At 46.4% G+C, this 25,313-nt stretch overlaps 1 protein-coding gene and 1 long non-coding RNA gene across 2 annotated transcripts in view; one reads left to right on the top strand and one right to left on the bottom strand.

Moving 5' to 3' along the window:
• The window catches only part of OLIG3 (oligodendrocyte transcription factor 3), a 29,849-nt gene extending 4,912 nt beyond the window's left edge, over window positions 1-24,937 (top strand). Inside the window, 3 exon segments of the mRNA XM_068936455.1 lie at window positions 11,246-11,294; window positions 24,080-24,689; window positions 24,691-24,937. Of these exon segments, the coding sequence (XP_068792556.1) occupies window positions 24,115-24,689; window positions 24,691-24,937 (822 nt within the window). The 5' untranslated portion in view covers window positions 11,246-11,294; window positions 24,080-24,114.
• On the bottom strand, window positions 13,837-23,002 carry LOC138066755 (uncharacterized). The gene is made up of 3 exons (XR_011140232.1): window positions 22,866-23,002; window positions 16,019-16,079; window positions 13,837-14,741 (listed from the first exon to the last, which is right to left on the bottom strand). It is a non-coding gene; the product is annotated as an uncharacterized lncRNA (long non-coding RNA).
• Window positions 24,938-25,313: the final 376 nt, after the last annotated feature.

Below are 25,313 nucleotides of genomic sequence, written 5' to 3'. Positions count from 1 at the left end.
TTTGTCATGCACTGCTGTTGTTACCTTTAGAAATCCAGCAGTGGGGCTGGTTGTGTTCTGTTTTAGTGCCCTTCGTAAAGCATTCCCTTTTCACCAGCTCTGATGGCCCCATTGGAGTGGCCATGACAATGGATGTTCATTTTACCGCTATAAAAGGGTTTAATGATTAAAAGGCCGCACCATTGCACTCAGCCACAAAACTCATTCTTCCACTTCTGTGGAGCCCTTTGATTCAAAATGTTCTTTTGACAGGATCAAGAGTGGTTTTCATTCTGTTGGCCAGCAGAAACATCTGCATTTTTTATCCTCTGCCTCCTCCTCAGTGCACATAGTTAATGTGTAATTAATGAAACATCCCTTCTCGGAGTGGCACACAATCAGCGCAGGTCTCCCACCAACCTCGCTCCAGCTCCAGTAAAGCAGGTTTGCTTTTATATCCTTGTACTCTCATTCAGTAGTAGTAATAAACCCAGTTCCAGGCTTATCTAGCCAGCTTACATCTTAATCTTTCTTTTTTTTTTTTCCCCTCTCTCTTGCTCTCTCCTCAGGGAAAAGGGATGAAAAAAAAAAACGACTTCTCTTTCTTTGGGGTTATCCAAGCACATTGGGAGGGGGGAACCAAGCACACAGTAACATTCACAGCAAAACAGAGAGAACAAGGGGTCTAAGGAAAGACTCCACTCCTCCCTCCTTGCCCTGGAAAAAAAAAATAAAGACCTTGGTAAGTAGTCAGACAAGCTGAAAAGGCAGCTAAGGATTTCTAAGCCCTATAGGTTAAGGCCTTCAAGATCGGGGAAGTGCTTGCTCTCATTAGTGCAAGGCATCTGAAATTTAACACAAAATGCAGCAGAACAGGACTACGTCCTCCTGCCCAAGAGTAGCCCCTTCACCTACTCTTCCATTGGCGTAGTTTGGGAGGCTGCTAGCAGAGGCTGTGCTTCAGACCTCTGACATTAATGCTTTAATTACCATCAAGGCTAAAGCCACATATTGCACCGTGACTGCTGAATGTTTTGTAACCGTATTTATTTACATAAGCTTTGCTAAATGCCCAGTATTTACTAAAAGATGCCGAACAGCATAACGTTTTAACTCTTCTCAACATGCACAAACTTGGCAGAGCCATGCCCTCATCCACTCCTATTAGTCTTCATTGCCTCTGTGGCATTTGAATTATTTTACTTTATGTCATTTTCAGAGTAACTACATAGAATAGTGGAGAAATGTCCTTCTGCATATGTTCATATCTAACAAACTTTCAGCAGACATCAATATTGAGGTTACTTTAAGTGATCCAAATAGATTCAAATGAAACCTGACCCACAATCAGTTCTCAGATAAGTTCTCAGAGTCACAGTTATGTGACAGCTCTAGGGAATACTGTACTGTGAATGAGTTGCTGTAAAGAACTTCCTGCCTGGAAAAACAGGAAAATGTTATGAAAAGAAAGAGATCAAAAAGAGAAATATGTGGAGTCATGCTGCTCCTGCCTGTAATGACTTCTCCTAGACTTCATAGAGATCTTAGGTAGTGTAAAACATGTCGCAGAGAGAAGCCATCACCTTTAAGTTTAGTTAACTGTGGAACTGTTAGTCTTGACATCCTGTGGCCTTTCTGTAGCCATAACAGAGGAAGGGGAGAACGCTCTGCTCATGAGGATTTCATTTTGAGCTGAAGGTCCAGCTGCAGACGTGGTATGGAGAGAGAAGTAATGAAGAAAATTATCTGATGATTAAGAAATTCACCCCAAAAGGAAGTCAGGATCATCCCAAACTATTTAAAAATTCAGGTCTAATTCAGAAACTAGATTTCCTTGGAAGAAAAAGTTCAGAGGTAAATCACAGCACTTCCTCTCCCCTTCACCCTCCTGCAAAGGGTCACTGCCTCATGTCCCAGAATCCTGCCAACCCAGAGAAGGTAGAAGCCATAGGTTCAAGTCCTCCTCTTTCTTCAGGTGATTCATCCTCTTGCTTCACAGTTTATAGGGCCAGGCCCTAACCAGCTTGTTCCTTCTCTGTTGGAGTAGGGTGGCACTCTCCCACCAGTATAGCCTTTCCTTGGGAGGGGATCTCCAGGCAGAACTGCTGCATGGGCACAAATGCAGCTGGGGAAGCAAGCGGCACTCAGCAGACCACAACCACTTGGCTTGCCCCTGGTGTGCATGGGCACAAATGCAGCTGGGGAAGCAAGCGGCACTCAGCAGACCACAACCACTTGGCTTGCCCCTGGTGTGGGACTCTCCCATCAAATGGTGAGAAGGTTACTAGCGTTTCCCAGTTGGTGGAGCCAGGGAATTCCTGGCCCAGCTTTTCCACCTGGCTCTGGCTCCGACATCAGCGAGCTCAGCCTGAAGCACTGCCCGACGCAGTGAGAGCCTCTGGCTGGCATTCCCTTTCTGCTGCACTCCCATTCCTCTCTGCAATTAGCACTTTTGTTGTCACACTCATTGCTAAGCCACTGGAGCAGGGACTGACAGAGAAGCACAAGTGTCTCGCCTCTTCAGGTGGGACCTAAGAATCCACCTACCTTTCTCCCCAGTTGATTTTAAATGTTTAACATAACACGAGAGTGTGCCTCCTCTGAAATATATTTGTTCAGATCTGGCCCTTGCTGATTCACAGCAGAGCCATGGTCCCTCCTACCTATCAGGACATCAGTTTAACCAGCAAGCCATTTTTCAACATTCTAGGCCTGTTTTTTTTCCTATAGAAAACAAATGTGTATTTGTATTTATACACTTTTATATTTATTTTTACATATTTTATATACATATAATCTCTCCAAGATTTAATTTCAATTCAGATCAAAAGTTTTAAAAGTTTTTTTTAATGTTTTGGTTTCAACATCTGGACCAAAAATATCATTTATTTCCTTGATCCGCAATACAGGAAAGTTAGTTTCCATTAAACATTTATGTATGAGTATCAAAACAATCTAAATCAGTAACATTTACAGCTAAAAAATTCACCCAGTGGAGCAACTTAGGCCCACTTCTGAATTTCTCCTTTTGGAAGCTTTCTCTTTCTCCACATGAGGAAGAAAGGGGATGCCTCCCGAGATCATTTTTACTTCTTACCTGTGATAAATCCTTTTACTTTTTACCTATGTATAAAACATCACCCAATTTTCTACATTACACTAAGTCTGAAAAAGCACTATTGTGCCAATAAAATCAGACCAGCATAGGAAAGAGTTTCAAATATGTAACACTGCAAATATTGTCTCTCTTCTTTGGAACCACAGCTAGAGGGAAGACCTGCCTATGAAAGCTGAAGGAACTGGTGAAGGGGATTTGGTATAAAAACGGGCATGCAGCATGATATAGAACAGATCCAATGCTGTTCTTATTTGTCCCAGTTCAGTTTCAAGTAACCTCCAAGATATCAGTAGAATGATTCCATATTTCTATTCACATGCACATCTGCAGCAAGTTTCTGTTTTTGGGTAGATACTTACTTTAACACGGCCTCTATTGCAGTCAATTGTATTTGTCTACAAATGGCAGGAATCAAGATTTGGACGACAGCAAGGAGAAATAGAGTCTTGCAACACAATTTGCTGGGCCAAATTCCACATGCACAGCTCCCACTGAGATCCAAATACAGGCAACATTTGTTTCCAGATTGAGCACAGAATGTGTCTCTATTGTTATTGAAATAGAAAAGGGCATGAGCTTTTGAATATTATTCCACTGGTGAGACTTTCCAGCTGAACCTATGACCAGGGATCAGAAATAATTTCAGTAAATAATTATTTTCTACTTCTTAAAGCGGTGCATGTTGTAATACAAGGACTCGGATACAGCAGATTGCTAAAAATAGGCAAACTTGCTGTCAGTAAACTTTGCTCAGGAGTGTTGCCTGCAGCTGTGCTTACATAAATGGCTTCCTACTTCTTAAAAAGGAAGCATGGCCTTCTGATCCTGTGTGACAGGAAGACTAGTATTCTGGAAGGGCCTCGAACAATTGCTACAGTCACTGAGCTGCACTGCAATTTATTTGAATTCTCGTTGGAGACTGAGAAGTCCAAGTTAGCTTACCAGAGCATTCAGAGAAAAGGGGCTTCAAAGAGAACTTTTTACCCTTGATTCCAAAGTGTAAGTGAGTATGGAAAGAGTATAATGTTTGCTGTTGGGATTAGCCTCCTACTGCGTCAGCTACATATGAACACACTGAAAACTGGCGGCATGCAAGGGGAAACCTCTCAGCTTTCTGCGGCTGAACTAAACCCAGGGAAGATTTCCAAGCACCAGAGCAGAAGGTGTGTGAACCTCATTATCTTCTCCTAGCATAGAAAAAGAACAAAGCAAAAATCACATTGAAAGGGGTGAAACCAAAAGGCAACACAGAATGGAAAACATTCCCCATTTTTAATTGGTGTAAGAAAACCCTTAGTATTATTGGGGGCTGCTTAAAGAAACTTGTTGCACAACTACATGCAAAGCTAACAGAACAACAAGTTAGAATATGTGCTTTAAGGAAAAAGGTAATTCAGATTAAAAATATGTTAGAGGATTTTTTGTTCCATAAGGAAGTAGTAAAACAAAGAGCCCCATCTACTAGCTGGCAGGCTGTGTCCTCAGCTTTAGGAAAGACTAGTGTCACGCTGTACCAGTTTTTGCTTATGCAGACTATTCAAACACAACACCAAATCAAGAATCTCTCTGCTCAGTATGATCTCAAGGTTCTTCACTCCCCTCTAGCTTCTGTTATGTCCTTTCCCTCACATAGGAGCTTATCCAAGAGCCTTTTGTATTTCCAGTTCTAAGAGCCAATTTTGACTTCTCAGGGTATCTGCCAGAGAGATACATCCACACAGGGAACAAGATTGCTATACTGTTGGTTTAGTAATTTATCTCTCTATAATATTCACAGACCAAGTGAGAGGTCTAAGTTCTTCAGACCAGGCCTGGGGATGCACCACCAGATAGGAGGAGCAAAAGCCAAAATGCTAAACAGGAATTTGCCTAAGGTAGCTTATGGCAATGCTGAGAAGAGAAGTGGAGCTAGGCACCTTGTACCTCCTCCATCGTCAGAGGGGACTGAGGGCATATGTCCTTCTGATGCCAACAGTTTCCCATGTGGAGCCATCAAATAGAAACCAATTCGCCTGAGGAAATGAGAATGGCCAAGAGAAACACTACCAGACCCTTAAGCAGAAACGGCAGTGAGCTCAGTGCTGCAAAGCAAATGGGAGCAGCAGCAAGTGAGAGAGAAGTGCAAGAGCTATTCCAGCTCCCTTTGCCAATACTGGCAGAGAAAGCATGTGGTGCTGTGCAGTTAGACGGGAGGCCATAAACTGGTTGTAAGAGAGGAAATTTCACTGAGGGCTGATTTAAGCATATGCGGGCTATGGGTACAGTTAGGGAAACTTTAGCAACACAGGTTGTACTTTTTAATTTTTAATCTGAGCTTCTGATTGAAATGAATATGAATCTCCAAATGAAACTTAGCTAAAAGGGTAAAAACTGCCACTCCATGTCAGTTAACTACAAATGAAAGCCTTTGAACATTGCCATCTAACCTATGATTTTCTGACAAATTGTTTTCTAAAGAGTCAGTTTAAATACGGATCTAACTGTAGCCTAGCTTGCAGACTAAATAGCAGTTAACTCCCCAGATCTCATGCTGAGAGTACAGGTGATGCCACTCTGGAGAAAAACAGAGAGAATGAAAAATACATTCACATATTGCTAAGTTGCCAAGAAAAAGTTGCTAAGAAACAGAATTTTGTATCTACTTCTTCAAGCTGAGGTGGAGAAGTACATTTTGAATCAGGAAACTGACACTGGCATTATACTAGCAGTGACAATGCTGTTTAAACCACCTCTATCTTCTCTTCAAATTTTCTTTACACCTCTAATCCCACCCTAATCTGTCCCCTCTTGTGTCAACATAATGATTTGTGTGGCACTGTAGGAAATGACACCATTAATTAATCTAGTTGAAAAATAACACAGCAAAAAAAAAAGAAAATAACCTTTTATTTCTCACCCAGATCAATTTCTTGACATGGTTTGCTGTAGGGGTCATGTGAACAGCTGTGTTGGCGTAGTGGAGGAAGTGAAGTAGGAGTAAGAATCAAATAAATCAAGAATGATATCAAAAAGTGGCTCATGTAACCATAGACTGAAGAACTACATTTTATAAAAACAGATTTGATAGAAAAACAAGAGAAAATTGCATTTCAGTGCCTTGCATCTGGCCCTCTCCACTTCTTCAAATGGAGATGCATCACTCAAGTAGTTGTTAAGAGAAATTTGAAATAATATATGTATTTACAATTCTGAAATGTGAGACAGCCATGTTGCTCAGGGCTGCAAGGTTCTGTCACTTGTCTGGAACTCCTGGAGATTTAGTGGTACTTCTGGTAACCGCTGTGTCTGTCACCTCCCCGTCTGCCTTTCTCAGTCTGGGGATGTGAGCTCTAGAGCAATCACAACATGCTGTCCAATGACCATTTTTTTCTGTGCAACGTAGTTTGCCTAATGCAGGGCAGAAGAAATGGATGGCTTAATTCAGCAAAGGTATTTGCTGAACGCAATCAGACTCTTGCATCCCTTCTACTACTTGCATTAAGCAATGCAACTACAGCAATCTAGTTGTCCATGATGGTTTTTTTTTTTTGCAATTGCAATTCTTGCAGACCTTTTAGGAGTGCCTATTGTGGAAGGACAGCAGGTAGAGCTACCAGACCAGTGGTACCCTCTATTTTAAAACAGAAGCTCAGGAGAACTGGGGATTAGCAGAGAATAAGCTTTGATGACAAAGTCCTAGAAACAATAGCAGTTACATGCAGTTGTTTCCTGGCACGACTGAGAAGAATAACTTGTTTTAAACATAGCACAGCTTTGGTTGCCCTGTCCCACTTGTGCCCAGAATAAGCATCCCCTTGAAATGCATATATCTGTAAGGTTCATCTTGCCATTGTGAGTTCAAAGGCCTGATTTAGTAGTTCTTTTTTTTTGAAAATCTAGCTGCTTGTATACTCATTTAAAATGTTGATTGCCTTTCCTTGACGGTTTGGCTTGAGAAACATGCTGTGGAATTTAAATTCACTCCCCCCTCATGCTAATGTTGACATTATTTGTGTGTAAACACATTACATACGATAGCAGAAATGTAAATGAGATTTCAATGTTGAACTGATTTATAAACAGCCAGTCTCTTAATTTATTGAAGTCTGCCTTGTGCCCTGTTTGCACGTGATTAGCAGCATATACCATACATAGGATGCCCTTCCGTAACATGTTCAGAAAGGAGAAATGCAAAATATATACCATTATAGCACCAAAAGAAGATCTTATTGAGCTTCAAGATACTTTGAAACATGTAATTACTAACTTAACTCTGCCTGTGAACTTGTCCTCATTAACTTCGTAATTAGCAAGATCTTGTTTGATCTTGGAGTTCATTAGACATTGCAGCTGGAAGATTGTTTCAGTTTTAACACATCAAAATAGACAATTAAAGTGACAATAAAGAATCAATATCACTTCCCTGTTTCTTAGATTTTTCTAAGGTTGTAGTGTGCCTAATTAAATTTTGTTTGAAACCATGAGAAATTAAAAAGTAATGCTGTCATATTTATTTTGGATTAACAGGCTATTCAAAAGGCTATTTGAAATATGCTCTGGGACATACTTTCTACCTGCATTATGAGAAAACGGATGGGATGATTTTCAGATTAAGCTGCAGACAACTGGAGACTTGAGAAGACAATACCCTCATGCTCCCTGTGCTGCCTGGGGCATATACAAATCCCCTTCCCTCCTTTTATTTTGCACAAGACAACTGTAGAACTGGCATAGTCAGTGCTGAGCATGTCTGTAGAACAGTGACACCTGAACTCAGGTCATGACAGGGCTCCTTCCTCCTGTGCTTTCCCTGTAAGAGACCTGCTGGGATCCTCTTAAACACAAATGATTCTCTGGTTGTTATCACAGCCTTGAAAGCAACGTAAACTAAAGCAAGCAAAGAGTGATCTGTGCTCAGAAACTCCAGATTCAGGTGGACTTGATTCTGCCTTCTCTTAATCTTCTCTTTGACAAGTCTCCAAAATTGTAATACATTTCTGCATCTCCATTTTTCAATGACAAAAGTGAGGCTCTGAGTCCTCATACTGGAATAATATGTAGGAAAGCACAATGAAATTTCCCACATAATGAAATGCAATAATATTCTAAACAAGATTAGCAAGACTCAACATCCTGCTTCTACATACGTACTTTTGCCTCAGTCCTTCATCGTTTTCATTTAATAAGCACAGTTAACTGAAGACACAAATCATGTCACTGAGGGAGAAATGGATAATGAAGGACCACCGAAGCACTAATCCAACTAATCTTGCCTTTGGCTCTTGAATTTCTATAGATCCCAACAGTACATATTAAGTTCCACATTCACCCAGTTGATTTCAATGTTTCTTTTAGCCTACAGGGTGCTACATCTTTTCATTGTGTTTGCGACCATTTGAAACTAATTTGTTTTAAAGCTATTAATATTCTTCATTGATTTAAACTGAAACAGACTGCAGTTGTTGGCATTTGGGGCAGATGATAGAAATAGGGTCAGATCCCTGGCTGGTGTGAACCTATTAAGAAAACAAAATGACAATGAGGATTCTAGCTTATCTAACCTGGATATAATGCCCACGTTTTATGACTGTATCAGGAAAAAATTTGCCCTCCATGAACATTAATGTGCCAAGATGACTGTATACAAACAAGGATAACAACATCTAGGCTTGATTTTCCTCATTTCAGTACATTCAGATGAGCATACTACAGACAAGATTGCAAATGAGGACTAGTCTAGTGGCAGCATCCCACTGCCTTGTACAACTGCACTACAGGCTAAGGCTTACCAGATTACAGCTGCGCAGTTGTACCCTTCAGGATGCTCCCAGGCATGACTCTTCATCAGCCAGCATTTGAAGCACTTCTAGAAAGGCCTTCTTAAATTTGCCTAGTTGTGCCAAAAGTCCTGTATTACCACCACTCAGTACAACACAGATTTGCCTCCAGTTAATATGACATAGCCTTGCTTGCCCCATTATTGACTGTTGCCTTGTAGCAAATGAGCCACTGGTTGGAGTCACACTGCTCCTTCAGGGCCTATCTTAGTTAGTCAGGCAGGGTGAGCAGATCTTTGGCCTTCAAAACCCAAATGCCTTCAGGGACCACACTGAGCTCCCACAAGCCAAAATTAAGTCACATCAGCTACTTCCCACATCCCCACAGGGCCTCTAACCTAGGGCCTACATGAAATCAAGAAACAGGGTCAGCACCTCAGGGTCACCTTCCCAGGTGAGGGAAGCAGTGAGAAAGAGCCCAGTACAACCCAAAAATCCCACTGTTGTTGGCCAGAGTACAGCACCTTTGCTCTCTCAGGCCCAGAGCAAGGACCTGGCCAGGCCTTTCTGGCTATGTTAATGTTGTAATATTTTAGGCATCTGGAAGCCTGCCAAAGCTGGCAAGGAGCAGTCTCCCTCTGTGACCACCCCAGACTATGCTAAAATTTGTCACCGAAAGGAAAGCCAGATCTAGACTTCAAGGCCCTGGGACAAAAACTCCACAAAACACAGGCAATATCATAAGAATCTTCTCAGATGCAATCTTCTGCAAAAGTTACTGTGTTCACATGCCAGTGGCACTTTTTCTTACCGGCATAAAACCTAATCTGAGGAAGATACATCCTATTTCATGAGTCTTATCAGTGTGGCTTTCCAGTCTGGATTAAACACCATCTATCCAGGCAGACCTTTAGGCTGATCAGGAGATAAAATTATGGAGCAATTATCTCTAAGGGAAAACCTGAACGAATGAACTCTGTGCCCAACCTGAAATTTGTTTACAGCTCTCGGCAGTCTCCAGCAGTCATTTCACACACTCAAACTGGCTTCTGCCTTATATCTGTGCAGCATAGGGTTTGTTTTGCGCCACCAAAGGCCGGCTCAGGCCCCCTCCGCCGCGCGTTTGTGCATTTGTGCTGGCTGAGACAGCGGAGAGCGCTGAGGCCTGGGCAAAAATGACCTTGAACTAGCTAGGGTGACCTCTGCGAGCTGGTGGGAGAGGCAACAGAAAGGGGCCAACAGGCATTGCCGTCTGTTGTCGAGGCTGAGGCACACCATGGTTACACACTGCCTGGTGCCATGGCACGAGCACAGGCTGAGGGCTCCATCAGCGGTGCCTCAAAATGGCTGACTGGCTTTGGCCTGGGCCCGTACAGGAGCTAGTGCAATCTGTGGCTTCTGCTCGGCAGGCCGTGTGCATGCAGCCACCCTGCTCTGGAGGGTCAGAGAGCCTAATGGTACGGACACGGGCTGCTCCCCACCCCAGGCCTCAGGGCCCCGAAACAGTCAGGGACCCATGGTGCCCGCCACCACTGAGAGACAAAATGGCGCCAGCTAGGAGAAGGAGGGGGAAATTGAAATCGGTCATCTGGGCATGCTGATTGGCTGCCTCCATGGGGGGCAGTGATGCAGTCGGTTGCTAGGCAGGCTTGGGACAGTCGGCAAGGTCAGGTTTGGCGCTGGGGGCAAAGGAGGCCTGTGGTGTCCCTGGGTGCCAGCCTAGGGCTCTGCATTGCTACGTGTGGGCATTAATATGTATGTCACCCCTCGCTCCCCAGCAGCACCTGCGGGGCGGCTGCGCGGGCCCCTCGCTGAGCGGGGAAGCTGGGCTCCCCACGCGTGTCGGGGGCAGCGCCTGCGGGGCCGTGGGCGCCGGGCGGTGGCTGCCCTCGGTGGGCCAGGGCCACGGCGGGGCACACGCAGGAAGCCTGAGAGTGTGAAAAGGGCAGTGGGGTCAGAGCCGTCCTCAACTTGCAGTCTGGACCTGAGGTGCCAGGTCAGCCCGCCGAGCTCGCTGAGGTCTGGAGGTTTGGGTGGGCATCGCCTAGAGAGCGCTGCCAGGGGACCTGCAGCAGGGTGCAGGCATTAAGCCCTCCACAGCATCAGCTGGCTTGAGGCCCGTAGGGAAAAGTTTGCTCTACGGCTGGCTGGCAGCCTGCAGCTCAGGAACCTGCTGAGCCAGAAGCGTCTATTTCTGCATGTTTCCTAGCACAGTCTCTGAGGAGTGGTTCCTTTGTGAATTTTTCTGTTTCTTATACTCCCGCAGGTTTTTGGTATGCACAACATCCTGTGGCAATGCATTCCAAAGGTTATCCATATGTTGTACGTAAATTATTTGACATAAATGAAATCAGCTAACTTATAGGGAAATTCTTTCCCTTTTCTCCTGCAGCTGGGAAGGCCAGAGACACGTAGGATACAAGCCTAAAGTAAATGAGCAAGTGAGTCGAAGTACAGTGAGTATTTTCTTTGTTCTGAACAGCTGGGTTTTGCTAAGTCTCCTCCTGTGCCAGCCTGTAAGACAACGCACCAACGAAACTGGTGCAGAGGCAGTGCTGTGCAACACCAGCTGCACGGAGGACAGCACTGCTGAAATCAGGTGAGAGCATGTATGCAGTATCAAAGGTGTCCCTTAAATTCTGAGACTGAGAATGTTTCCTCGCATGAACAGTGTTTCTCTTGCAAGCAGTTATACCAAGTTTACATAGCCCCACCATCACTAGACTTAACTAGTGCTTTAATCTCCGCCCATTTTATTCCACATGTATTCCAATACACACTACATTTCCTGCCTCATTTTCCTTTACTGAAGTGGCTTTAGCCTGTCGTGGGGTTTTGCTTAGCATCTTTCCAGGAGAGAATCATATTGCTCTATCCATGCAAAGTTAAGGATCTAGCCTTATCTTCTGTCCCTGTGACATTCGAGAGGTTCATATGCCCCAAAAATGGACTTCTAGATCCTCAGGCTGATTTTGGGATGCTTTATACTATCTCTAAACAGCAGGTTAATTTCAGCTGACACTTATTTATGAAAGCAGAAAGTCTGGTGAGGTAATAAAAAAGCCAACTCCTGGAGAATTTATAGCCTTAGATTTTCTTACCTAACATAGTTTTATCTAGAGATTTATTGAGCAAAATAAAGATTTGGCTGGCAAATAACATTATCAATTTCTCTATAATTTAAAATCTTTTGAAAGCATAAGCAAAAAAAAAAACCAGATTAATTTTCTTGTATAATATCTACTGTGGGGTATAAACATGCTTTATTCAGTGGCCAGCCAAGAAAGTGTAAATTAGTTGTCTGATCTTTGGGAAATGCACATGTCTGAATTATATGACCTGTATATTTGGAAAACCTGTAGGGTCTGTGTAAGTATCCAGGTGAATGTGAATTGTAAGTAACAGCTGGTTACTGAACTCTGAGGTTTCAGTGTTGAGTAATAAGCCCACTTTCCCTGTAAACAACATGAAAACTTCCCTTGTCTCAGTCTATTCTATTACTTATGTATGTTTAGATGTTTAGATTTGAAGTCTGAAATCAGTTTCCAGAGAGCTGAATGAATACAAGTGATCGCTTGTAAACTGACTTCTCCGTTGCCTTGTTAGTGTTTGGCAAAGACATCTGCTTACACGGCCTGATTCTCACTTGTGCTCAGAGTAAAAGGGTCGTCACTAAGACTGAGAGTCAGACCTTTGCCTGGGGCTGAGATCCCAATCCCCTCCATATCTTTGTGTCCAGAGTAGGAGCGATAGCCCACAATTCCATCAACAAATCTGCCTTTCAGAGCAGCGAGGTTGGGAAATAATGAAGTCAGCACATTAGTGCCTAGCCTGCTGAGCTCACACTGCTGAAAGCTGCCGGTGGGTGAATTTCCCAGCATTTGGAAACTTTGTCTCAGTTCTGTGGGTTTGCTCAAGTGTGCGATGGCTGTTTGCAAGGGAGCTTTCCTGCTGGGTGGGTTTGCTTTCCTCCTAGCAGCTCAGAAAAGGTGAGAGATCTCCTTCATAGCTTCCCTGCCCCCACTGCTGCCCCTCGCTCACCCCACAAAGACAATGCTTTCTCCAGCAGGTCCCCTCTGCTAGGGAGCTTTTCCCTCTCCCAACTCCCACACTGGGACATTTTTCCACATTTCCAGGATTATGGCCACTTTCACTTAGATCTATGTGTGTTGCCTCCACATACAAAGAAGCACTTGGGGACGGGATTAGTAGGATTAGAAGAGATTCACATATGTCCAGTTCAAGCAATTGGTATTCAAAGCTTTACACTTTCTAATGCCACCAAGAGAGAGAAAAGGAGCTGAGCGCTGGCTTTGCATTTCAGCACCTTCCTGAGAGGGACAGTGCTTTTTTATCAGTGTTTAAAGCTGTGGTTTCTGAGGATAAACAAATTCTTCCCTCTGTTTAATCCAGCATGATGCAGCACCAGCAACCCCTTGCCACAAGCTCTTTTGCTTCAGTAACACTGGTGGGTCTCTATAGTATAGCCCACTCAATCGTGCACTGACAAGAAGACAGAAGTATCATAATTTTCCTGGTTTTCATTTTAGAAGTTCATTCTATGAACTTCTAGCAATCTCTGCTCAGGTTTGGTACATAAACAAAGGCCCTCTCTTGTGCAATGTTTTACAACTATTTCTTTTCTGTTGTCTGAAGAAAAGGAAGCATGACTGGTTTTAGAACATAAAGGCATGATCCTATAAAATTCTCCTATTCTCCCTTTGCTCACACTAAGTTAAACTACTCACATGTGTAAGTAAACTATTCATGTGGACAAAGTAATGCCTTAAGATTAAGCAAGTGTTTTAGGCATTTCCTAAAAAGCAATAGAAAAATCTATGATTTCCTCTTCCATTTTTGATAGACCTTCTTCATTGCCTTTAGGGCAATGACAGTGGTAATTTCCTGATAGTAAAAGCACAGTCTTTGTTACATAGTTTGCATGTTGGCAATCACTGCAATAGTAAACAAATCGTATTGTTTAAAAATGAAGAGGAAGGTTTTAATATCAGTCAAAGTAACAAACCTCTCTACAATTGAGTGAGAGATTTTTGGATCAGAGCAGGTGGAATTTTTTTAATACATTCATCCAATAATTAATTAATTCATTCTTTTGTTCAGTTAGTTTCTGCTCACTAGGATAAAAGCTCTTGTGGAATACTATATTGTTTGCTATGACTTAGAAGAGGCAGGAGCATATATACCCAGATGAAAGAAAATAATTCTTTTCATACCATGCAGAATATCTTTTTTTTTTTTTGAGATAAGTGTGTCTTTTTTTTACAATTTTCAGCCCAGGAATGAAAATTCAGAGTATGTCAAGTAGGCTGAAGGAGACTGAATTTCTGCTAAAATATTATAGATGCTTTCTTAATTATTTCTATTTGATTTTATTTTTAAAAGGCATTGAGTTCTGCGAGAGTATTATCTGCAGTCAGTATGTTTGATAGTAATCTACTAATACCACCAGTAAGTCAGCTCAGTAGATCTTTATTCTCATGAGTAAGATGGGCAAGTTTGAACTAATATTTTGTTAATTTGCCATTTTTGCAACTCCAAGGTTTATCTAAGTGTGACTTCAGATAAAAAATATATGGGGAAGAGTACCATGAATGCCCAGATTAAAGGAGATAAGTGTTGGAGTTCTGGTGATTTTGATAATCTACAAAATTTTGCAGTGCCCAAATTACAGTATGGGATTTGAGACGGGTGGAAACCATTAAAAGTGGGGAGAATATCAGGTCTGTATATGTGTCCCAAATCTCCAGGGAGTCCAGGGCAGTTCACATACACTAATAATGCAAGACTAGTCTTCCGCAGTTTAGCGAGGAGGTGGCGATATTGACAGAATCCAGAGCTGCTACACATTCATCATCCATTTCAAGTACCTGCCAGTAGTGGAGAAGACATTCACTTAGTATCAAAGCCAATGTGAAGAAACGACAACTCAAAGCATACACACCTGTGACCTTCATTTTAAATAGAATATTATTTTTAGAAGTGACAAAAATATTTATTTTCTACTGCAGCTGTGGACAGCTGTCATGCAGAGCGCTAAAATTAAAAATATGTAGAACCTCTTGCTACTCTTTATCATTGCTGCTGCCCTTTCCCATCAGCTTTACCTGTCTATACAGGTAAATGAAGGTTCTTCATACCTTACTGATTTCTCCATCTTCCCTGTGCCTGCTGATCTCGCAGAACTACAAACAATAACTGTCAAGGAAAATAGCAGACCACTGATAATTACACAAGGAGACTACACTACTGATGAGTGGTTAGGATAAAATATTTATTTGCCTTTGTGTGAATTGATGTTCTGGCAATTAAGAGGCAAAGGATTTTCCTCATTTTGTGCTGGTGTCATGCCTCTCCAAAATGACATTTCTTTGTACTTGGAAGAGCCTTGGAGCTCTCCCCTGGGCAAACATACAAAATACCCAAAAGAGATGAGGGAGTGGCATAAGGGCAGCGCAAACTGCCAGTTTCCCTACGGACAAACTGGTAGATGAAAGACTGTAGCTCCCAATGTCCCGTTCTTTCCTGAGCTCCTAGCCAGTAGCATGATTACATGGCATTTCCTACTGCTGGGTAGAGTATTCAGCAGAGCTAACCTTCACCAAGGAATCATTCATTTCCCCTGATTTTCCTCTCAAAATTAGATTTGCTGACAGTATCTCAAGCCACTGAATTCCAGATGAAAGTAGTGGTTCATCAGGGAGCCTGTTAAGCCTCACACTTCGTGTGAGGAAGTGTTTTACTGATAAAGGGAAAGAGATAATGGCTTCATTCTGGACCTGGATACATGAAGCTGTTCCTACTGGACACTGAGCTTTGGTTCAGGCACAGAAGAATAACAAGAGAAATGGCTACAGAAGAACTATTAGGAAATAGTGAAGATGGCTTGCTTTTCACTCGCATATTCTTCCCACAAAAAACAATTTTACTCAGCATCAGTGGCTGAAACAAAAATGTGACCTCCCCTTAGCTGGGCTTTATGTCTATGGCTGGAATGGGCTCTTTTTAGATCTTATTATTAACATTTCACTAATCAATTTCCTTCCTGGGAAACAAATATGAAAGGGCTTGCCCCCAATTAAAGCATTTTTGTTTAAAAACTAAATGATCTCATTGGAGTAATTCAGTTCTTCCTTACAGTACTCACCGGTTCTTTATTGCAAGGAACTGCACTGGTAATTTGAATTTTAGGGGCCTGAATTCGGAGTCTGTTGAAACAGAGAGATATCAGTCAGCCTCAGGAAAGTTTGATTCTGTCCTTGGCAGGCCCCATAATAAGCAAACAAACACCACAGTTTGTCAATGTTTCAGTAATTAATAATTAACTTTTGCCATAAGCTGATGAGAAAAAGATGGTGTCAGTGGACCTGGTTTTCCTTCCTTCTCTCTGTCTCTTTTCTCTGTCTTAAGAGACAGAGATAGGTCTTTTACAATCCTCATTACCGAGCACCTGAGCACTTTCAAGCCAGCTACAAGCTCTCAGGAAACATGGGCTACCAGTATTATATCGGTACATCTGTGTATTTTCTAGTCAAGTGGCCCATTCTGATAATCCATCTTGACCTAGGCTGAAGAACCTCCAGCTCAAGAAATAGTGCTGATGGGCCCTGCACTTCCCTAGTCTCTCATGAAACAAGGGCCGTGTGCTTAGTTTTAAGCGTAGGAGGTTCCAGGGATTTTTGTCGGCTTTGTGCAAGAAACATACATTTCAGAAAGATGAGCTTTCCCTTTCTTTTTTTTCCTGCAGGTGTGGTGGGGCAATGACCATTGGCCTACACACTTCCAACACTATGCTTTCTCATGTGCCTGCTTTCTGACCATCATTCTTCTATTTGCAATTGCACTTTATGTTGTTTTGCTTCAGTGTGTTTTATTTTCCATTTATCAAAACACATCTATATTAGCAGTGCAACTACCACTAAAAATGAACTGCCTGATTTGAGCTACAACTTTAAGTAAGGTGAGATTGGAGAGTGATTCAAACTATAGAGAGGGAAAACATGATTTAAACGATGCAAAAAAAACCTTACTTCATACAGTAAAGCCTCCCTGCACCTTCAAAGTTTCAACAGCTTGACTAAAAGTAACATAGCAAGAGACTTGGAATTAACCTATAAGAAGAGCCTTACGTGTTAGCCGGGCCAGATTTTGCCATCATCGCTGGTGTTCATTAGCATCTCATTGCACATGTTGTCCCATTGATTCCAATGGAACAAACCCACACAATAGGGTTCTATTCAAGACTGGTGAAGGCAGCCCTTACGCCCATCCCCGAACACTGAGACATGGCAAAGGTTTGTGAATAGACTGCAGATAATTTTTGTTGTGTCTTCTAGAATATGTACTAGCCTATTAACAACCTGTAAATATTCACTTGAGACGTGCATTGTTTAAAATTGAGATACAAAATGAGACAAGGTTTTTTTCTTTCTCTTTAATGAGCCATCCCTGCTTTCTAATATCCAGCGGAAGAGTTATTCAATAATTTCTATGGCTTTATTTGTTTTCACTATACTGATTTTAAAAAAATGAATCTAATTAAACTTATTTCTTTTTTAGATAGCAAAATATTTGAATCTTTAGTCTTTATAACATTAATGTTTTCACTGTGGCCCAAAGATAACTTTACACAGTTGAGAAGCTTATAAAAAGGCAGCATATCCAGGATTTCTGCTGAGGAGGGTTTGCCGGTAGTCTCATGTACTCTCTGTCTCTTACTTTGTTTATAGCTGATACCTAAATAGCCTGTGTGACTTCAAAGCTAACTCAGTAACCATCGACTATCTACTAAAGCAAAGAGGGAAAGCATTCTTTAAAAGTCTGTGGACAAGTTTCTGTATTAAGCATAGGAGCTGGAGAAAGTTCATAGAGATGTAGGTGCAAACAACTGTAAGTGATGTGAGGGACAAGAAAGAAAGACAAAGAAATCTCTCCTATATGAGAATGCTAGCATTTTAGGTATGACTATTATTTGAGGACACAGAACGTAAAGGCAAAAGAGAAAATAAATACAGGCCTCCGAACAGTGTTACCACGCTTGAACGCAGTACAACCAGCCTTGATTTCAAATGAATTAACAAGTTTGTTTAAGACAAGAATGCCAGATTTAGCCCTTTCTGCATATGTGGAGAGTGCGTCACAGTCTTAGCTCTGTACACTGATGAATGCTTTCAATATTTTGGAGGTACTACAAATTTTACCAAGCATCTAAATATAAGCAATTTAGTGGATGCATATTCAACAGTACTGGCAGTTTTTTCTTCTTACATTCCAAAGATAGCAAGTTATTTCACATTTGGCTAATACCACGGCACATCTGATAGCTTTGGAAAAATTCAAACTGATTTACTATAATCTTCTAATAAAATAAAATGTAGGCTTCAGATGCACTTGCTACAGACAAAATAAGGGAATGAATTGCAAACTGTTGATTAAGGGGTTTTATTGTTTACAGAAACCAATTTCAGGCTTTGGTAACAAATGTCACGTATCAGAGGATTAACAATTTACACACCTCTAATTAGACTAATTAGTCTTTGACATTTTAAATTTGATTACTAGATTTTTCTACCTCTTTTCAGGAAGTTTTGGAAGTCTATTTAAATACAGAAAATAAAATGCCATCCTTCATCAATTGCTTCTGAAATGCCCATTAATTACCCCTCAGTTATTTTTCTGTAATGTTATATTATCCTAGGAAGCAGTTAGCTAGTATGGGCCCCATCCTGCAGTCATCTGAAGGATGACCAAAATAAGGGCTCCAGGAGCATAGTAATATAAAAGGAACTGTTCTGACTCATTCAGGCCAATGGGTTCGAAAATATATGAACAGAATCCAGACAGTGGGGAATTATCTCCAGGTTTATTTGACTGGAGAACTACAGTATTTTAGGACAGCCTTCTAATCCCTTCAGTCATAAGGGAATTTGATACTGCCCCCACCGTATGGTCAAATCTATTTCTAGAAAATAGATTTGTGATAACAAGAATTAAAATAGACTTTCAGCCTATTCACTTTGGTAATGTCAAAAGTGTCAAATGATGAGATACTATATATCTGAATTATACTGTTGGTCTAAATGCAATCCAGTAATAAATTTTGAACAAAACCAGCATGCAGTTGAGGAATCTTGGCTGTCCTCTCTTAAATAAAATGAAACACAAGCAAATTTAAGCTTTAGCTTCGAATATGATAAAGTACAATAATTTGTAGCAACATTCATCTCAGAGAGAGCTGGCTGAGAGCTGACTTTCTTCTTAAGCAGTGATCTGTGTTTTGTTCTTAGTATGAGTAACTACATTATTATGTTACTAAAATATATAACTAATTTTATACTAAAAGCACAGTTTTCAAGCACAGTCCTAATTAAATTAAAAGCAAACTGAGATAGCAAAGCCAAAACTATAGCCTTCTACTAAGCTCACAAGAAAAATACGTAATACTGATTTAATCGGTCTTTATATTATGAATCAGATCCTGAGTTGCTTGTTAATTCTCTCATACTTGTACTGCATGTGGGAAAAGTACATTACGTTTCCACACCAAACTCTATAAGAATTTAAAATTAGGCTCTGCCTTGAAGTTCATTCATTATTTAAAATCCGATAGACTATATTTAAAAACTCATAATTTCCACTGTGAGATACCTCGGAAAATCAAAGCTGTCCCATGAATTGCAAGTTGCAGTCGTGCGTTTAGACGCCGTTACGATTAAACTTTCAGTTACGCATGAATTGCGTTTCACGTCCGCGTAGGATGAGCGCGGGCAGTGCTCGGAGACCGTCTGGCAAATGATACTCCGCACACTCTGGGGAGTTTACCTTTCCCACGAAAAATACACTTCCTTCCCTCACCAAATTTCTCTCCCTTTATGAAAACAGAAGTTAAAGGGGGGGGAGGGTAATTTGACTTTGCACAGTTTAGCTGCAATTTTCTCCCTTCTCCTATTCCCCCGGTTATTGACACACTTGATTTTCTGAATCCTGGGATTTAATTTCGTTGAAATCAAGTGCGTTTTACTCCCGACCGGAGCGGGAGAGCGGCGTGCCGTGACCTCCTGAACAGCCCCGTCCGAAGCGGCCTTCGGCGGGGATCGCTGTCACTTACAAAACTTCTGCGGCACCGTCCGAGCGTGGGTGAGCGCGGGGGCGCTCAGCGCCCCGTGCGCGGACCCGCGCCCCGCTGCGTGCCCCGCGCAGGGCGGGCTGCGTCCCCGGCCCGGCAGCCAGCCTGGCTCGGGGCAGGCTCCGGGCGGCCGCGCAGGGCGGGCAGGCACCGCCGGCGGGGCCACCGCGGCCGCGTTCAGGCGGCTGGGCCGGGTCCGTGCTGCGCCCGGGAGCCGCACTGCCACGGGTACCGCTGCTGCTCCGACAGCTCTCTGCTCTTTTCCTTTTTTCCTTCTCTTCTCTTCTCTTCTCTTCTCTTCTCTTCTCTTCTCTTCTCTTCTCTTCTCTTCTCTTCTCTTCTCTTCTCTTCTCTTTTCTCTTCTCTTCTCTTCTCTTCTCTTCTCTTCTCTTCTCTTCTCTTCTCTGCCTTTCTCTCTCTCTCTCTCAATCTTCTCTGGCAAAGTTGCCTCGCCAGAAGGCAAAGGCAAGCAGCCCCGGAAAGCCGCAAAGCCCTGGACAAGGTCAGGACTCAGCAATCGCGCTGGGAGCAATGTAGCCCTTTCCGTCACGGCTTCGGGAGGGACCCCATCCCTGGCGAGCCTTCCTGTGCCCGGGATTCAACCTCGCGCTATTTTCCCAGATCTTTCCCTTGCCCTAACGCCACTCCAAACAGAGCCCCGTCCCGAGCGGAGGACGCTGCAACCGGGCAAACGGGACCCCCGCTTCCAACCAGCCACAGGGCGCTGGGGAGCAGCGACATCGCCGGGCAGGCGGGCGAGCAGAAATGGGGCCGTCACGTTGCTCCCGCTGGCGGCCTGACCTTTCCTTCTCGTCCCACCTCGGGCCAGTCCCGCCCCGCGGTGAAGCACCGGGGCCGCAGCGCAGGCCGGACGGCACCGTTCCTTATTGCTCCCTCGACGGCACCTTCTCGCCTGCCGCCTACAGCCGTCTCAGCAAGGGCCGGCTGCGGGATCCTCCAAAGCGCCGGCGGGGTGGAGGCTCCGCTGCCCCCTCGCCCCGGCCCCAGCGCGGCCACCGCCGCCCCTGTGGAGGGGAGAGGCTCCGTGGCCCTGCCGCCCCCTGCCCGCCGCCCCAAGGCACCCCGGGGGGTGCGCACCGGGCCGCGCTGCCCGCCGCCGGCCGGCACCTCCGGGCCCCGCCGGCCGGGACTGTGTCGCCTTCAAGGGCTTCGCCGTCCGCCCCGTCCACCTCCACCGCCGGAAGCCACCTGCCCTCCCCCAGTCCCGGGTTTCCAAGCCCGGTGGGGCTGCGTTTCTCCTCCGAGGGGGCAGGAGCCGTGTCACGGGCCGGAGCTGGCTCTGGCCGGGGCAGGCTGCAGCTCGGGAGGCGGGTGGGGGCCGTGCCCTCGGCGGGGCGGCCGTGCCCTCGGCGGCGCCGGGGCCGCGCTCCTCCTGCGGACGCGGCTTTTCCTCCCCCCCGCCCCCGCTCCTGCAGCACCGTCACACTTTCCTTCCGAAACGCTAACGAGCCGGGTGATGAACGGCCGATTGATTAGCCAGTAACAGGCTGTGAAGTGGCTACGCCGATAGATTTCGACGGCCTGGCTCTTTCGCCGTTTTAAATTTGGCGGCGGCGCTTGGTCGTTTATTGCAGTCCGGTGCAAACGTCCCCGGGAGGGAAAAGCGGAGAGGAGCGCCCGGGCTCCCCTCGGAGCACCCAGGGGAGCGGCTAGGCCAGAACAGACCTGGTGTGCGGAGAGGGAGCCGCCGCGGGCCGCCGGCGCCTCCCCCGTGGGAGCCCCGACGGCGCCCGGCTCCGTGAGGGGGGCAGCGGGCGCGGCGGCGGGAGTCCGCGGGGACGGGGCGGGGGCACGGGCCGGCCGCGGTTTGTCCGGCAAACGTCTCAGATAGGGAAAGAGAGGGATGGATTTACGGCTCTCGCAGCGGACGCGTGATAACCTGGAGGAGCGTTCAGTTATTTCTGTGAAACAGTCTTCTAAACAAGGGGTGATTCGCCTCGTCTCTCATTCAAGTAACTTTTCTTTTCCTTTCCTTTTCTTTCCTTTCCTTTCCTTTCCTTTCCTTTCCTTTCCTTTCCTTTCCTTTCCTTTCCTTTCCTTTCCTTTCCTTTTCTTTCCTTTTCTTTTCTTTTCTTTTCTTTTCTTTTCTTTTCTTTTCTTTTCTTTTCTTTTCTTTTCTTTTCTTTTCTTTTCTTTTCTTTTCTTTCCTCCTCTCCTTCTCACCGCGGGATCTACTGACAGTGCTGAAAATCAGAAGGCTTTAATTTTCCTCAGCAGACCAAGCACAGTCGGACTCAGCTGGATAAAAGTGTCCCTCTTTCCTCGGGGCTTGGAGACGATTTTTGAAGGAAGGAGATCACGCCAGGGAGGCTTCTTTCTCCCGGGCCCGGCCCGCCTAGTCCCGCCGGGAAACGCCGGCAGCCGTCTCTGCCTGCAGCCGGCGCGGCGCTGGGCGCCCCTGTGCCCCGCTGGTCGCAGCGGGCTGACCCGGGGCAGCTCCGGGCAGCTCCCGCCCCGTCGCGGCTGGCACCACTGACGCTCACCGCTCCGGCGCATCCCGGGGCTGGCAACACCCGAGCAAGCGCCACTCTCCTGCCGTCGGGCGCACACACGTCTCGGACAGGCTCTTCCTGCCCCCGTGGGACTCTCAGCCCCGCAGCTGGGCCGAGCCTGTCCCTCCCACGCGCTCCCGAGCCGTCCCGGCCCACACCGGGGGCAGCGGCAGCGCTGACGCCCGGCGGATGTTCAGCGCGGCCCCAAGCGCTGGGGCAGAGTCGCACCTGCTCCAGGCACCGCGCAAGCCCCGCCGGGCAGCGCCGCCGTCCGCCGGCCCCTGGTGCTCCCCCTCCTTTCCCCATCCCGCCGCCGCAGAGAGACTGTCCCGTCCAGGCGACAGCCGCTTACTTACTGGCGCAAACACCTCTGGCTCTTTTGCAACGCTCCCCCTCGGGGCTGGCTCCCCGTCCGCCTGCGTGTGTCCAGGGCTTGAAGGCAGCCTCTCGGTCCCCTCGGCGGCGGGCTCCGGTAGCCCCCCCGCCTCCCCCCGCCCCTCCGGCAGCTCCGCTCCCCGCGGGGCGAGCGAGGCCCGGGGACTGCCGCCTGCCCCGGCGCTCGCCCCCCGCGGCCCCGGCGGCCCCCGCCGTCGCGGCCAGGCGCACCGGCGTGGCACCGCGCTCCGCTTCCCCGTTTATTTAAAGGGAGCCGCTCGCCCACAGGGAGGCGGGTTTCCCAGCGCGCATCTTTCCGCGGAGGCTGTGCGCGGGCTGCCCGCGACGCTAGTTATCGCTCCTTTAAACAAAGCGGCGAGCCAGGTAGAAGCCAATTGCGAAGAGCCCGGCAAAGCGAGGGAGAGCCGGTGCCACACAAGAAACCCTAGACGGGGGGGACCGGGGGAGGGGGAGGGAAACGAAAACAAAGCGGGGAGCAGCCCCTGGAGCCGGGTACGCTGCGGGACGTGGGCGACTGATCCCCCCCCGGCGGGTAGGGGGACTTCCCCGGGCTGCTCCTGCCCGCTGCCGCCCGGGACCGGGCTTTCCCCGCCGGCCCCGCGCAGGCACACATCCCCCCGCAGCCCCTGGCCTCCCTACTGTAGACGGGATGCGGTTTTATATTGGAAATTAGGGGCAGGGGGAGGAGATGGCGTGCACACGGAGCGATGAGTGTGTGGTGTCAATCAGAGGGGTTTTGTGTCTCCTTGACTCCTGATGGTCCATGGCTGAGGTGTCCCGGGTGGCACCACAATGAATATGAATAGGGGTCCTTGCTAAATGGGACAGTCAAAGCGCACCGCCCTGAATAATGGCACGTCATCCTAACTAGACCATTATACATAGGAGGGCTCCTTTTGTCTCTGCTCTCTGCTGCAGCTCTATAAAAGCCCCTCTTTTTCAGGCTGAGGTTAGTCCAAGCATACACTAACTAGCCATCCTGTAAACAGGCTGAATAACCAAGGGGGAGAGAGAGAGAGAGGGAGAGACTGGAGAGAGAGTGGGCTGAGGGGCTTTTTTCTTCTTCCTTTAGCATTTTGAGTTTTTTGTCAAAGAGCCTGCCGTCTGTTTATTTATTTTTTGTTTCATTTTCGTTGTTTTTTAACGAAGAGTTGTCTTGTTCTGCCACATCCAGAGCAGGGAAGTTTCTTGCTCAGAAGCCTGAATACAATGAATTCTGACTCCAGCTCTGTCTCCAGCAGAGCTTCCTCGCCAGACATGGATGAGATGTATCTGAGAGACCACCACCACCACCACCACCATCACCACCACCAAGACAGTCGGCTCAACTCTGTCTCCTCCACCCAGAACGACCTGGTGCAGAAGATGTCCGGGGAAGGCCTCTCCAGGACCGGCTCCAAGGCCGGAGGGGAAGGCAGCAAGTACAAAATCAAGAAGCAGCTCTCGGAGCAGGACCTGCAGCAGCTGCGGCTGAAGATCAACGGCCGGGAGCGTAAGAGGATGCACGACCTCAACCTCGCCATGGACGGGTTGCGGGAGGTGATGCCCTACGCCCACGGACCTTCCGTGCGGAAGCTCTCCAAAATTGCCACCCTCCTGCTAGCCAGAAACTATATCCTGATGCTCACGAGCTCGCTGGAGGAGATGAAGAGGCTGGTGGGGGAGATCTACGGGGGGCACCACTCCGCCTTCCACTGTGGCACGGTGGGACACTCAGCCGGGCACCCGCCGCATGCTGCCAGCGCTGTGCACCAGGTGCACCCCATCCTCGGCAGTGCCTTGTCCCTCCGCCAGCACCCCCACCTCGCTGCCCGCCTCCCTGCCGGCCCTCGGCACCATCCGGCCCCCTCACTCCTTGCTCAAGACCCCCTCGACTCCCCCGGGCCTGCAGCTGGGCAGCGGCTTCCAGCACTGGGCGGGCTTGCCGTGCCCCTGCACCATCTGCCAGGTGCCCCCCCCTCCCCACCTCTCGGCCCTCAGCGCCTCCAGCATGGCCCGCATCGCGGGGGACACCAAGGACCTGCTCAAGTGACTCGGCGCTGCCCCGCGGGCCCGGGGGGTGGCGGTGGGGCGGGGGGCTGCGGCAGGCCCCCCTCACTACCCCCTCCCGGCCGGCCCCGGCCCCTGCCCAGCCCTCGCCTCGCACGGGCTTAGTGTAGCAAGGACCTTGCAAAGGTAATGTTTTAGGCGGCTTCTGGGGCGGCGTTTTCTTATTACGCTAAAACGAAACAAACAAACAAATAAACAAATCCCAGCTGTAAAAAGAATAATAATAATGCCGCTCGTGGTAATAAAATGTAAATATTTCCTTTAAATGGATGAGAAAAAAAGACATGGTTGTCATTGTAGTGTTCGCAGCTACTCAGAGACGATGAGATCGGTTTGGGGCTTCTTCTTCTTTTCCGGGA

This window comes from Struthio camelus, chromosome 3 (assembly GCF_040807025.1).
Source record: "Struthio camelus isolate bStrCam1 chromosome 3, bStrCam1.hap1, whole genome shotgun sequence".
In the NCBI taxonomy this organism is placed as follows: domain Eukaryota; kingdom Metazoa; phylum Chordata; class Aves; order Struthioniformes; family Struthionidae; genus Struthio; species Struthio camelus.
Note: the sequence above shows the minus strand (reverse complement) of the source record. Positions and strands in the feature narration are given on the sequence as shown.